At 39.6% G+C, this 15,176-nt stretch overlaps 1 protein-coding gene across 12 annotated transcripts in view; it reads right to left on the reverse strand.

Moving 5' to 3' along the window:
• Positions 1 to 15,176, reverse strand: part of ANKS1B (ankyrin repeat and sterile alpha motif domain containing 1B) — a 330,160-nt gene that overhangs the window by 273,763 nt on the left and 41,221 nt on the right. For all 12 annotated transcript variants that reach the window (XM_077934851.1, XM_077934853.1, XM_077934844.1 and 9 more), the window contains 4 exons: positions 13,562 to 13,637; positions 12,898 to 12,999; positions 8,869 to 8,985; positions 6,820 to 6,995 (listed from right to left, as the gene is read on the reverse strand). In XM_077934851.1, coding sequence (XP_077790977.1) covers positions 6,820 to 6,995; positions 8,869 to 8,985; positions 12,898 to 12,999; positions 13,562 to 13,637 — 471 coding nt within the window. The remainder of the gene's footprint in view (positions 1 to 6,819; positions 6,996 to 8,868; positions 8,986 to 12,897; positions 13,000 to 13,561; positions 13,638 to 15,176) is intronic.

A 15,176-nucleotide genomic window follows, 5' to 3' on the forward strand; every position in this document is an offset into this window, starting at 1 on the left:
TAATCTTTCCCTTTCAAAAGTGAATAATCTTTGGCTTTTAAAATCTCTTTTGTCATTTATAAGCTCTACATGGGCTATAATCATTTTCATTGCCCTCAACTGGTCCTTTTCTAATCCACTTGTTTCTCTTACTTTAATAAAGGATATTAATAGTACAATAATACTCATACAGTACAACAGCTGCTTTAAAATATTTGCAAGGGCACCTTAAGGTATTGTATTTATGTATATTAACAGTTTGTATATGACTTTTCTCAGATTCAGAAAACCTAAGTAACTACCAGTGAGTTGCTAATCTCCCTTTCCTGAGCAAGGTTTTGGAGCGAGTGGTCGCAGACCAGATCCAGTGCTTTTGGAAGAAACTCATTTTCTGGATCCATTTCAATCGGGGTTTAGGCTCAGTTCTAGCATAGAAACTGCTTTGCTCACCCTGTATGATGACCTCTGTGGAGACAGAGACAAGGGAAACATATCCCTGTTAATTCTTCTTGACCTCTCAATGGCTTTCAATACCGTTGACCATGGTGTCCTTCTGGAGCGACTGTTTGAGCTAGGGGTAGGTGGCACCGCTTTATGTTGGTTCCAGTTCTACTTGGATGGTCATTCCCCAAGGGTGTTGCTTGGGGAATGCTTTTCAGCCCTGTGGAACCTTCAGTGTGGGGTTCTGCAGGGCTCAATCTTATCCCCTACGCTGTTTAACATCTACCTGAAACTGCTGGGTGGGTTTTTCTGGAGGTTTGGAGCATGTTGTCAGCAGTAAGCTGATGACACTCAGCTCTATTTCTCTTGTCTCTGCCCACTTTCAGAACAGAGGGGCAGGGATAGTTCTATTACATTCACAATGGCCTTAATGGAACTCCATTGTTTCTTAATGTCTCTGAACTTTTCTAGACAGCTGGTTTGCCTAGGCCAGGGTTCCCCAAACTTGAGTCTCCAGCTGTTATTGGACTACAACTCCCATCATCCCTAGCTAGCAGGACCAGTGGTCAGGAATGATGGGGGTTGTAGTCCAAAAAGCAGCTGGAGACCCAGGTTTGGGAAACCCTGGCCTAGGCTAACCCAGGTATTCCTCTGCAGCTTGCATTTTCCCTTCATTATTAAATATTCTCTCTGCCAAGCTTTGGCAAGAGTGTATGGGATCTCAGGTGCCCACGCAGGGGTCTGTGTCCCTTTTGAGAAAAGAAGAGACAATAGAGGCTGTCGTGCTTTAAGAAATAGGGTTTATTCGCCTATTTACACCTTCCATCTGCATGGAGGGGGCCCAGATCTTACAGCATAGTCCACAGCAGGGCAAGCAATCCATCCTCACCAAGATGGATCTCTGCCTTTCTTCCTCTTTCTTCTTCCCAGAGGCCCTTGCCCTCCCCCAGTGCAGTTACCCTGGCAACCTTCCAACTCTCCAGTCTCTTGTCACACCTGGGACAAGGAGCTGTTGACCCTCAACTGCTCTCTATTGTAATGCCAACAGCTCTGCTCTTCCCTCAGTCAGCCAGACTGGTTTGCATAAGGCAGCCCAGGAATCCCCTTGTAGCTTATATTCTCCCTTCATATCACAAATAACCCAATATCCTAGCATTTAAGCGCTGGGCAGCCTTCCCCATGCCGCTTGGGTCTGCACTGCACTGGGGCAGCCTTTTGGCAGGCCATGCCAGACCATGCTGCTTCTCCTGATGTTCCCCAGAGGCTGCAGAGGAGGAGGAGGACTGGACAAAGGTAAGAGGGAGTAGGGGTGCGAGTGCATGGGCAAGGAAGGGGCAGTAGCAGGGAGACGGCTAGTGACGGGGTCAGCGGGTGGTGGGGGTGCCCGAAATTACCATCCCAAAATGTTGGGTGGCATGCATGTGGGCAACTGGGATAACAATATGCTGGACTGGATGGAACTTTGGCCTGATCCAGTAGGGCTTGTGCTCTTATCTCCACAGAGGAAATTGGGATATAAATGTGACAAATTAAAAAAAGGTTTGTAGAAAACTCACTCTGCTTCTAAACTATTGAGACATGCAAATACATATACCCGCTTTGCTATTAAAGGGAAGAAAAGGGACCTACAACAGAGTTCCATCTTTTTTTAGGGCTTGAGAGAGACTGCAACAGAAGCCATGCAATCTATTTCCCTGTAAAATTCTTCCCGTAGCATACTAGTTGTGCTGGTTTGTATCTTTTTAGCTTTCGTTAAACTCATTTGCTTCATCTTAAAACTTGACAACATGTAATTTTCTTTCCAACATTTTAGTCTATATTTTGTTTAGTATTATCAGAATAGCTGCTTCTTTAAAAAATCAAATATTTATTTTAAAAATATTTTGCTGTTAATTCTGTAACAATCTAACAAAAAAACACATAATTTTTAAGGGCTTTTATAAAATGGCTGATGCTGTTCTTTATATTATTGAACCAGACTGCCACCTATTGGAAAATACTTTAAAAATAATCTGACTAGCTAAGCATTCTATTGATGCTATATTATTATTTTTGTACATGTTTATTACTTCCAGGTGTTATCAGTCCTTATTGATTTTAGGAATCTGCTTCAGTATAATTTAACTATCCTGGACCAGAAAGAGGTCAAAGATTGCAGCAACCCCCTTGGGAAAATATGATGAGAAGTTTGAACTGAAAGTACCCAGGTTGATGACATATTATTTATCCCACGTGCTTCAAAATGGTGGCACTTTAGGGGTTACAGGTATTAGCTAATTACAATCCATAATTACAATCCCACCATGTGAGTTTGTGGCAATTTTAAGAATGTTTTTCTCTCTCTAAACATCCTTCTTTTATGTTTCTTAACAACATTTTTGCATTAGTTGGTGAGATCTCAAACTGGATCACATTTAATGTCTACAGATTCAACCAGTAAATGAGGTTTGTATGATAAGTTAGAACTGGCTCCACTTTGGTTGCAAGAAAACCAATTAAGCTCTTTCATAAATATTAAATTTTACAATATTGCTTTGAATTTAGCTCTAACTACTTTGGAGAGGATGATTTATGAGCAAAAAGACAGAACAGGTTTACTAGATTTGTGTGTTAGACAGATGAAAATAACATTTATAGTTTCAAAATTCGATGTTAAGAGAGCAACTGATCATCCACAGACATAGAAAAAAATATTCTCACAAAGGATCAGTATTTTTACCCTGCATTAACCTGAAGAACAACTATAAAATACTACAGCAATACTACATAATAAATCAATAGTATATTAATAGAACTTGGAAGAACTGTAAAGGTAGGCATGGGCTTTATTCTTTCCACATCACTAGTTTTATGCACATTTAGTAGGACTGTCCCCTAATTAAATATTTCTGAATAAAGGTTATAGCTACAAGTATTTCAGTATCATGTGACCTTCTGACAGTGTTCCTTGATTATGAACGGAAAATTTCCATACACAAAGGAACAGGTTAGAATCTATTGATTCCTGCTAGGATTTTGGTTGCTGGAGGCTCAAGTGGCCTCAGTGGCACGGAGTGCCTTCATCAGCTTTGCCTGGTGGCCCAGCTGCACCCATACCTGGAAGGGATAGCCTAACATCTGTGTATGCTCTTGTAACCTCTACGTAGGTTACAATATTGCAACACACTATATACATAGGGATACCTCTGAAGACACTTCAGAAACTCTAGCTAGTGTTGAGCTAATTCATTGAGGTTGCTCACTGAGACAAGATGATTTGATTTGGCCTGACTGCACTGACAGCCAATTACGGTAGTTCCCAGGCCCAATTCAAAGTGCTGGTTTTGACCTATAAAGACTTAAACAGCCCACAATATCTCAAGGACCATCTATTACCATATGAACCAACCCAGACTATGTGCTTGCTCTGCAATAGGTCCAGAGGGTGGCAACACAAGAATGGCCTTCATTACAGATCTTTAGATGGCAGGTGAAAATGTTTCTCTATAACCAGACCATTGGTTGATGAACATTCTATGGCCTTTTAAATGTATTTGTGGGGAGGTGGGAGGTTTTTTGGTTTGTTTTTGTTTTATTATGCACTTTGTTCTCATTTTGTATTTTTATGTTGCAAACCACCCTGTGATCTTTGGATGAAGAGTGGTATACAAATTTTAATAGCAGTAGTAGTAGCAGCAGCAGCAGTAGTAATAGCATTTATTAGATCTTCTATGTTGCAAGAAAAACAGAAAAAGAAAAAACCACATTGGGCCAATTCTCTAATTAAGATACATTCTTTACAAACACAGAGAGGTTTAGTTATGAGATAGCTCTATTGCATTTGATCCACATTTTCAAACACTGAATGCATAGTGTTTTACCAAGTACAATAAGCATGTGCCAAATGTCTGCTGCATTTTCTCTTTGTTCGTGGAGATCTGGTCACTGATGCTCACGCCCTGGTCACACTTAGATTTTATAACTACCTTTTAATAACATTGGGAAACTTCAGCTGGTACAAAATGCAACAGCCAGAGTTGTCTACACTTCCTGGAAGATCTGTGCTGTAGAACATGCATTGTTTATCGTCTGTGCTGGCTTCCAGTTTATTTTTACATGAAATTCAAAGTGCTGGTGAGTACCTAATCAACTTGGGACCAAGTTGCCTAAAGGACTGTTTCCATCTACAAAGATCCAGTTTGCATGTAACACTAAGTCAAATCATGACTTAGCACGAATGCTCAGGCTCAAAGAGGAGATTGCAGCCACTTTGTTCCTCCTCTAGTCCTGTGATTTGTCTCACTCCAGACAAACCATGAGGTGTAACCAACATTTGTTCTTGATTTGCAGCAGACAACCCATGAGCCCATGGCTCAGCTCACATCAGCATGAAGAGAAGCAAAGTGACCACAATGTCCTCTCCAGAAGCCTACATGCTTGTATGTTCTTCCTAAAGCATAGTGTGGCTTAGTGTTATGTTCAAACTGAACCATAAATTTCCCTCTCTGCTCTTCATTTGAGGCCTTACTCTGCATCACTTTCTAAGACAGAGCTTTCTAAACTCCTGGGGCTTGAAAGGGGTTTAACCTCTGGCTTGCTTGTAAAACTGAATTACTGTGTCACAAAATGATGTTTGTCTAAAAAGTGTGTCACTGACATGAAAAATTTGGAAAGCTCTGTTCTAAGGTATGAATGGCTGGGGCACAAGAGAGTGCCCTTTTCAATTACAAGGCACTAATTATGTAACTACCTCATAATAATAAAGAAGAAGAAGAAGAAGAAGAAGAAGAAGAAGAAGAAGAAGAAGAAGAAGAAGAAGATATAATATTTTATAATATTTTATTTATTTATACCTCACCCATCCAGCTGGGTTCAGTTGTTTCCTTTGTTTTGTGTTTTAAGAGAGTAACAAATAATTTCTTATTTTGTCAAGCTTTTAATATGCCTTGCATTTTTAACCCCCATTGTGTTTTTGTCTCATTTGAAATGGACCTGTTTTATTCTCACATTGCTGTCTTTAGAAGTGATTGTATGCTTTTTAGTCTTGTTTTTGTTGCATTGTTTGCATTGTAGTTATATTTATTGTATTTCCATGTTTTAATTTAGATGTTCCCTTGTGGGCTGAAAGGTGGGGTAAAAATCTAAAAAAATAATAATTAAAAATTGTAAAATGTTGTAGAATGTGCCAAGAGAAATTAAAATAAATGTGTTTGTCATAGTGGACAATACAGGACATGCTGCACTGCAAGTTCCTTGGGGAGCATAGAACACTACAGTGATGGAAAAGAGATGTCTAGCTTCATTAGAATGCTGCAGTTGGCTCATGCAGCAAGAATCTTTGCATTCTTGACTGCTACAACGATGCTGATGCCAATACCAGAGCCACCCTGCTAGATTTTAGCAGATGGGAAGAAGAAAGCATAGAATCTGGAGCAAAGGGTAGGTACAGATATTTTTACAAGAATAAGGGCAGCCAGAAAGGTAACTGAAACCAATTAAAAGATGTTCTTAAAAGAAAACTAACCTTATAACTTATGAAGTAAAAAATCCACAGTAAATGGTGCTGATACAGTGGTACCTCGGGTTACAGACGCTTCAGGTTACAGACTCCACTAACCCAGAAATAGTGCCTCGGGTTAATAACTTTGCTTCATGATGAGAAATCGTGTGGCAGTGGCGCGGTGGCAGCGGGAGGCCCCATTAGCTAAAGTGATACCTCAGGTTAAGAACAGTTTCAGCTTAAGAACGGACCTCCAGAACAAATTAAGTTCTTAACCCGAGGTAACACTGTATTGCAGTAGAGGGGAATAGTGTTATCTAGTTTGTTTTCTGGGATATCTTCAGAATATCATTCTTGATTCCTGGAGTTTTTGTTCTCATCCTGATCAAAGTTTTTAACCCAAGGTACTATTTCTGGGTTAGTGGAGTCTGTATCCAGATGTTTTGGGATGCAACTCCCATCATCCCTAGCTAACAAGATCAGTGGTCAGGGATGATGGGAATTGTAGTCTCAAAGCATCTGGAGGGCCGCGTTTGCCTATGAATGGGCTAGCCCAAATGTGCTGATCCATTCATTCCCCAACAGAGACTTAGCACTGTGGGAGAAGGAGGCAGAGGAATCTGGGAAGTTCTAGGATAATCTACGCTATCTAGTAGTAAAACCTCCTGCCTCTCACCACATAATCAAGACAATTTCCTTCAACTACGATAAGTCCTGCATTACCTTCTGAGGAACATATATACAGAATTTATTGTCAGTCATTCCTATTCCTGTTAAAATGTTACCATTGATAGTTTTATTTAGTATACAATTTTTGATTATGCCAAGTGTGGTGGGATTTGAAGTGTGTGCATATGTGTGTGTGTAAACTAAACAATTTATTAATAGCCAGATACTAAGCCATATCCTGTCTTACTTACTATATTGGATGTGGATTGGCTTTCATTCATCACTGGTTCTTCTTCTGATACTTTGCTACCATTGTCCAGATAGTGGTCAGATACAGTATGACAAAGCTCTTCCAAAGAATAATCCTTTTCTTGGCACAGTTTGATTTCATCCAGTAGTTTTGACAACTCCCCAGTCACAGCTTCACCTTTACAGAAAGCAAAACAATCTGTCATTGTAGTAAGCCAAGCAAAACAAGTCTAAATATAATATAAAATATGTTGTGTTAAGCATGGTCTAACCTTAGAAATAGATTAAGAGTTGGCAACTTGGTGGCCTCTCTCTGTAAACATGTAAACTGCTCAGATGTTAATTCTTATTTAAATACTCTCCTTGGGCATTCTTCTAGAAGTCAGGACTTTTATAGTAAAACACCATGAAAATTTGTTCTCTATCCTGATTTAAACATAGGACTCGCTTTCCCTCATTCAGACAGGATTGGTTGTGTTATTTTCACTTTTGGAAAACTTCACATGTTCAGAAGCACCATACTTCTTATTGATTTTCACTGGGTTTCAGAAATGGGTTTTTGAGCTGTGGATGAGCTCTGCTTCCCTCACTTTCACTCCATAGCCAGCACAAGTATAACCTCCAGATCAAAAGTACATTCCCATCACTCAGGTGAACTCAGTTTTGTTTTTTTTCAAAGTGCTCCACATGTTTGGTGCTTCCTTTAAAACTTTCTAAAAAGTTTACTGAAAACTTTGAAATTAGCACCACATGAAAACTCTCCTGAGTAAGGAAGGCATAAAACAAGAGAGGCGTGTTAGAAAGTTTAGATCTGGAAATTGCTAGGTGTATGCTGAATGACTCTGGTCTTCCCAAATGCACGTGTGGAGATGCAGTAGCCACTGCAATATATCTCCAAAACAAACTGCCAACCAAGGAAACAACACACACACCTTTTGAACTTTTGCATTGAAGGGTACCTAACCTGTCACACACATGTGTGTGTTTGGCAGCACTGTCCATGTCTCTGTACCACAAGTTAGATTCCAGAGCAGAAGAGACTATCAAGATTGGCTATGCTCCAGGAAGCAAAGGATACAAAGTAATAGACTTGAGTACTGGGAAAGTCAGCACAAGACATGTGGTTCATTTTGATGAACACAGGAAAGTTGACAAGAAAGCAATGGTGGCAGACTTTTCAGATGAGTCAGAGGAAGAAAAACAAGCCATGAATTGATGTATAATACCTCTGTATGGTATGGTACCTCTAGTTACGGACTCGATCCATTTTGGGGTGCCGTTTGCACCCTGAAAAGTCCGCAACTAGAGCGCCGCTTCTGTGCTCGCACGAGGTGCACAGAGTGCTTCTGCACATGAGCGAGATGCACAGAGTGCTTCTGTGCATGTGCACATGGCGAAACCCAGAAGTATATACTTCCGAGTTTGCCACGTTCATATCCTGAAAAAACGCAATTGGAGACTGACGTAACAAGAGTTTCGGCTGTAGTCCACATCTGCAGATTCCAATAAGCAGTGCAACCAGAGGGGAGGAGACTGATGAAAAGATCCCTGCGTTAAAGAGTGAAGAGGAGATGGATGAGGTTTCACAGCCAGATTGTCAGGCGCTCAATGAGACCCAACAAAGGTATTCCAGCTCCACGACTGTCCTCTCACAAGGTACAACCCCTAGAACCTTCCACCTTGGAAGAGACTGAGCAGATACCAGCCACTGGTGCTCATCTGTGGAAGGATGCTGCACAGGAAGAGATTGATGCACTACACCAAAACCAAACCTGGACCCTCACCAAGCTGCCCTCCCCCCGCCAATAAGGCAATTGGCAGCAAGAGGTGTTTAAGGTAAAGCAGCGTGTGGAAAGGGAAATTGAGTGCTACAATATTGATTATCACATTTCCATGCTTTAACACATTCAAAGTAAGCGAGTTAGTTAGAATATATTTGACTTTCATTGATACTACAGAACTTTGTTCATCTAGATGAGAAGTAAAATTTCACAATTCTCAATAGTTCTGCAACATACTCTATTATGGAATAATTCTTAGAGAGTATTTACTTTTATTTGTTTGTGTAGGAGAAATCTCTGGAGACAAAACACAGGACTGATGATTTGTCACTGGACATTCCTCTATTGGTTCCTCTGCAACTGTGGCATTTCCTGTTTCCATGTATTCTGTAGTAAAAAATAAACAGGTAAGTAAATATACCATACTTAAATTCATCTAATTTACTTATTTTCGAATTTCACTCATTTATCCTAATGGAACATGTGTGTGTGTGTGTGTTTTGAAGTATTATAGGATATTAAAATGGGATGTCTTAAGACATGCAACCTAATCCTATGCATGTTTAAAGGTAAAGGTAAAGGTACCCCTGCCCGTACGGGCCAGTCTTGCCAGACTCTAGGGTTGTGCACTCATCTCACTCTATAGGCCGGGAGCCAGCGCTGTCCGCAGACACTTCCGGGTCACGTGGCCAGCGTGACAAGCTGCATCTGGCGAGCTAGCGCAGCACACGAAACGCTGTTTATCTTCCCGCTGGTAAGTGGTCCCTATTTATCTACTTGCACCCGGGGGTGCTTTCGAACTGCTAGGTTGGCAGGCGCTGGGACCGAACAATGGGAGTGCACCCCGCCGCGGGGATTCGAACCGCCGACCATGCGATCGGCAAGTCCTAGGCGCTGAGGTTTTACCCACAGCGCCACCCGCGTCCCCTGTTTACTCAGGTATAAATTCCATGCATGTTTACTCAGGTATAAATTCCACTGAGATCAGTGAAACATACTCCCAATGAAGCAGTGGCGTAGCGTGGGTTGTCAGCACCCGGGGCAAGGCAAGTAATTTGCGCCCCCTAACCTGTGGATTTGCGCCCCCTAACCCGTGGATTTGCGCCCCCTAACCTGTGGATTTGCCCTAACCCCAGATGTTGCGCCCGGTGCGGCCGGCCCCCCCTGCACCCCCCACGCTACGCCACTGCAATGAAGTATGATGCGGTTACTAGAAAATCTTAAGAGAGACACAGGAAACAAAAAAGCATTCCTTCTGTCTCCTGTTTTCTGTCTCAGACCTTCTAATAATGGTGGCACACCAAAGAGAAAAAGGGCCTTTCCCAAAAGGTAATAAGAGGCTTTGTTTTCCTATGGGGAAGTTATGGGCAGCAATGCCCTAGGCAGCGAAAACACAGCTGTGGTGTGGGTGGCTGTATCTGTTCCAGTTTGCCCCATTTTTGTCACATTGTATATTTTTTTTCATGTTTATCCTTAGGCAAAGGCCTAACAATTTGTATCACACAAGACACAGAAAAAGCTAAGTGACTATCTGTGCTACATACGTGACTTTGTTATAGCATTTAAGCGCAAGCAGTGTGAAGCAAGGTACATAGAGTAGGATAGAGCTTCCATTAAAACTATCTAGGATCATTTAATCACTTCTTTCTTCACAAATTAATAAGTTTCTCTTCATTTAAAAGATTAGGCTCTGGAAGGAGTGGTATATCTGCCAGATTACACGTTCATTGATATGGTTAGAAACTCAGCTGTAAAACAAGGCAATCAGAGAATATGCAAGAAATGAAGGGCAGACTTAACACAGGCATTGCGATTAGTGAAGCACAGCTGCCTTCTTTGAAGACAGGAAATGCGAGGGAATGCAGCCATGGATGGCATACAAGCAGGCTCAGCTGGAATGAGCTATTGAATTTCAAGGGACTAATGAGACAGCTTTAGAAAATCTCTCACATATTAACTTAGCTGTTCTTCAACTCTAATTTGGCATTGGGTGGATGCTTTGTATATGTGGCAGCTCTATGTAAATAAAAAGATAGAAAATGAGCCCAATATTATGAGCCCATGCCAGTTTTAGCATTTATAAAAATACCAGTAAAAAATCTAGTAAAAAAATGAAACTTTTATAATGCATTTTCTGAAAATTAAGTGTTGTCAATAATTTAGCAGCATAATAAATCCCTGCCCCCCATCCAGCTAAGCATTTTGGTAGATGGATTTATATAATTTATTCTGAGTTAAAACACATCACTGATCATTAACAGCAAAGCTTCCAAGAATTTTCAACTTAGTAGAGGGACAAGACATGGGAGTCTTCTGCCAGCCTATTTGTAATATCACTCAAACCCTTCTAGCGATTTGACAGCCAAATGGAATTAAAGGAATAGTAATTCAGAAGAAGGAACTTATACGGATAGTTGCAGATGATATAATCATTTATACAATATATGTAAATACATCAGCTTAGGAGTTCTATAAATATTGCAAGAATATGACAGAGTGGCAGGCTTTAAAATAAATGATGGTAAGAATGAGTTGCTATCATGACATACGAAGGAAAAAGAAGAAAAGCAAATTAATTGGAGCATAACAGTGGAGCAAAACAGCTCAATATTTGAAAGTCTAAATCAAAAGTTGTATAAATAATTATTTTTCCCTTTCAAAGCAAATTCAAAAGCATCAATTTTCTGTTCTGATTACAGCTGCGTAGTCCAGAGACTTAGAATATATTGAGCCTCATTCTTAGTCTGAGCAGAAATGTCAATGTAATTTTACTCATCCAAGTCCTTCCATAGTTTGAAAGTTCCATGCTCATCTGCATTTGGGTTCACTTTGTTAAAACTGCAGATTACCAAGTGGTTACGTTATTTCATCCAATATTATATCAGTAAGATACTTCATTATATCTATATTCATTAATTTTCAATATATAACAATTTTTTAAAAAGGAAAAAGATACAAAACAAAATCCATTCTTCAGGGTTACCTGCGAAGTATTTTATAAAAGGATGCCACATTTCAACAATATCATCTACATCATTTATTTTATATGTATTGCTTTTTAAGAGCATGGTCACACAGAAACATTTCATCATACCCAGTAACACATATATCCAGTTAAATTATCTCTTAAATGTAAAGTTGATTATACGGCGCAACACCAGCTTATCAACTGGTATCATCTACAGGCAATCAGCACTCCCACAGACTGCTGGCTGGGGAGGCGTGGCCAGGCCCCATTTAAACAGAGGCAAGAGCCGGAGAGCTTCCTCAATCTCCTGCCCTCCCTAATTTGCAGGTTTCTACTTTGGCCTTGCTATGGACCGCGGTTGGTCGCCACTGAGGGGCCTGGTAGGAATTTTTCCACTTGGCAGATTGGCATGGGCCATTGGGTTTTCGCCTACCTCGTAGCAATTGTCACAACTGTAAGGTTTGGCAGTTAGGCATTGGTTGATCTTATGATGGGGGTGGGGAGGTGTGACCATCACCTGCCCCTCCAAGCTTAAGCGTATTCCGTTAAAGGAATCCGGGGGTGTGGATCTTGTCCGAAATCCAGGGCTGGGCTAGGGGCATGCCACGACCCCGTAGGGAAACCTGGGGGAGCTTGAGTTGGTTTGCATCAACGGGGCTCCTCCTATCAGTGGTTGACCCTTACCGGACTACCTGTGTGACAGGCAGGAGTCGGATATAGCCAGGTCAATTCCAATGCCTAAGCCAATACTGCTCACATTCTGTAACCAATAAAGTTGTGGCCAAAATTTGCCCAGTAACATTAACCTAATATCTGTGTCTCTGACCAAACTGTGGGAAGCAGTGGAAGACAGGCGTGCCTGGCGTGCTCTGGTCCATGGGGTCACGAAGAGTCGGACACGACTAAACAACAACAACAAATATCTGTGTCCTTGTGTCTCATTCATCAACGAGGGGGTGGTTTCGGGATCTCAACACGCAACTGGTATCTATGAGCAATCAGCACTCCCACTGAAAACAAGAGTGCAAAGAGTGCTGCATTGCATCTGAAAATGATAAAAATTGAGTGCCTTTGAATTGCCTCTTAAAATAGGAAGTACAAATTTTGGAATCCAAGCCTATAAAGATATCCTATTTTTATATTACAGTAAGTGAACATTTTGGTAAAGGCATGATTAGACATGCAATATTAGAATATACTATAATACATATAACCAAACGGCTTTGCAAAAATTCTCATATATTTTGTACACACAAATTTTATATTTATACATTCCTACATAATGCATATATTTAATCATATCTTATACACCTTATATATACAGAACTTACCTTGAAGTAATGCAGCAATTTGGAGTGATTGTTGAGATGGGTGTTCTTTGAGAATATCTAAAACAGTTCTACCTAAACTGTCTTTTATGTTGGCATCAATTCCTAAAATAGAAATTGTGTTTTTACAATTAAAGATTAAACTTATTAGATAAAATATTTTTCAGTATAAATGCCAAACATCAAGACCAGTAATTTACTGTAAGGCTAATTGATGGCATGTTGAATATCAATACAAGCTGTTAAAAATGTACTAATTAGTATTCTAGATCTCATATATATGTTTATGGACTACATAAAAGTCAAATGGCTACAGAAATTTGAAAACTGTTCTTTTTTCATTTTTTCACCACAAAACAAAATAGCCTTGCTATTGAATGCCTGGCAGTACAGCTTCAATTATGGGTTACTCTGAGAGGAGAGGTAGCTATTCATTTGCCTTAACATCAGTAGACATACTCCAAGGACACTGAACATGTCTTAGTTCAACTACAAGGACCACTCATTGTCTGTCTGGCCACATGGCAATTCGAAACACAGTTTGTTCCACAAGAACCCTACTGGTATTCAGCAAGAAATAGCAACCAGATAAGACTAAATAACATGGTTTGAAATTAGGAAAGTTTGAGATTATTTACAACTCCTTTGGAGAATAATTATGATTTACCTGTTTCTAGCAGAATGCGTACCACATCCACTTTTCCAAACAAAGCTGCTTCATGCAGTGCACTCCCTTTTTCTGTCTGGAAAGAAATTAAATACAATAATTAAATAGTTTAACTTACTAGAAATTATCTCGTAACTTGTTAACTTATTAATTATCACTATAAACTACAAAACGGGACACTGATTGTGTGTGAATATAACAAAATCATATGCATTTTTCTTAACCAAAGAGTACATTCCAATAAATTCAGTGAGACTCAGTCCTCAGAACACAAACATGATGCTAACATTCATAATTACATGGTTCAAAATACCAATTGGGCCAGATGGTAATGATAACTGATATCTGAATTTGATCACCATTTCTCCATAAAGGTCCTCTGGCTTAGTATAGTAAGCAAGGTTCTACATGGTCATGTTAGTAGTTTAAGCATCCAAGGGGGATGCTTTTTAGGCACATGCAAGAAGCTGTTTGTTGTTAAACCCCCCCCCCCCATGAAACTCTTAATTATTGCTGTGAAACTCATGATTTATAAAATAAGACTGTTTTTCATGACCATACATTTGTACACCATTCCCAGTTGAAAATCCTAAATACAAAAAGTATACATGATTTTAAAAAAAAACATCCCAAGCGGTTCAAGGACAAGGTCAATCTTGGCAGGTTAAAATAAATTAATCACCTTTTGCATGCTTATACTTTTAAAAACCTGTAACTTAAAGACTGTTTCACTTCAAGTTAATTGTTCTGCATTTGGAGTCAGTCAAATTCAAAATGAAGATTAGTGTGCATGCAAGCACCTCATTAACTAGTAGATGGACCACCTAGCCAAGCAACCATTTTCGGTACTTTCTTTATTAGCATATTTGTGTATTTGTGGCTTCATTCATTTGCTTCCACAAACCAGATGCAAATAGTGCTGTTATGCCCACTTATGTGCTAGTAGCTCCCACCAAGGAACATGATGTTGTACTAGTGGAATGAATTCTCATGTTTTTAACTGTTCTGCAAATGTGTTAAGTAGTATCCCTTATCCCAATATATACGCTAGGTCTCTTCCAGTGTCCACTGGTGAAAGCAATTCTGAAAAAATTAGGATTTTGCTGATACTTTCCTCATTTGTGGGTTGTTTGACAAAATGGGTATTTACAGAATTAGCTTGCTATTACCACGTACGATAAATGTTTGGTAGTAAATGTTTGTTGGCATTATTTGAAGGGGGGAAGTTAGTAACTAGGGGAGGAGAGATTTAAAAAGGGAAGTAGTGTGAATTTAAAAAAACAACAACCCATGGTGTCGATGGTAACTTTTGATTTTAAGATGCACATTTTGTGAAAGCATTCCACAAAAAGAAACCGAAACAGAACGTTATTGTTGCTTTTAATTTACTTGATAGAAAAACACACTTTTATTAATGCTTTCTAAAATATGAATAGTGTCACAGAAAATATTGTAATATTTACATATAATAAATAATATAGAATAATGTAGCAAAATGTAATTATATACATTTTATTAAATAAATATTAATACAAACACACTTAGCTATAATTTAAACAATAACAATACCTTTACAAAAAATTGAAATAAAAAGTGAGAAGAATGGGGTAATAGG

This window comes from Podarcis muralis, chromosome 10 (genome assembly GCF_964188315.1).
Source record: "Podarcis muralis chromosome 10, rPodMur119.hap1.1, whole genome shotgun sequence".
Lineage (NCBI taxonomy): Eukaryota > Metazoa > Chordata > Lepidosauria > Squamata > Lacertidae > Podarcis > Podarcis muralis.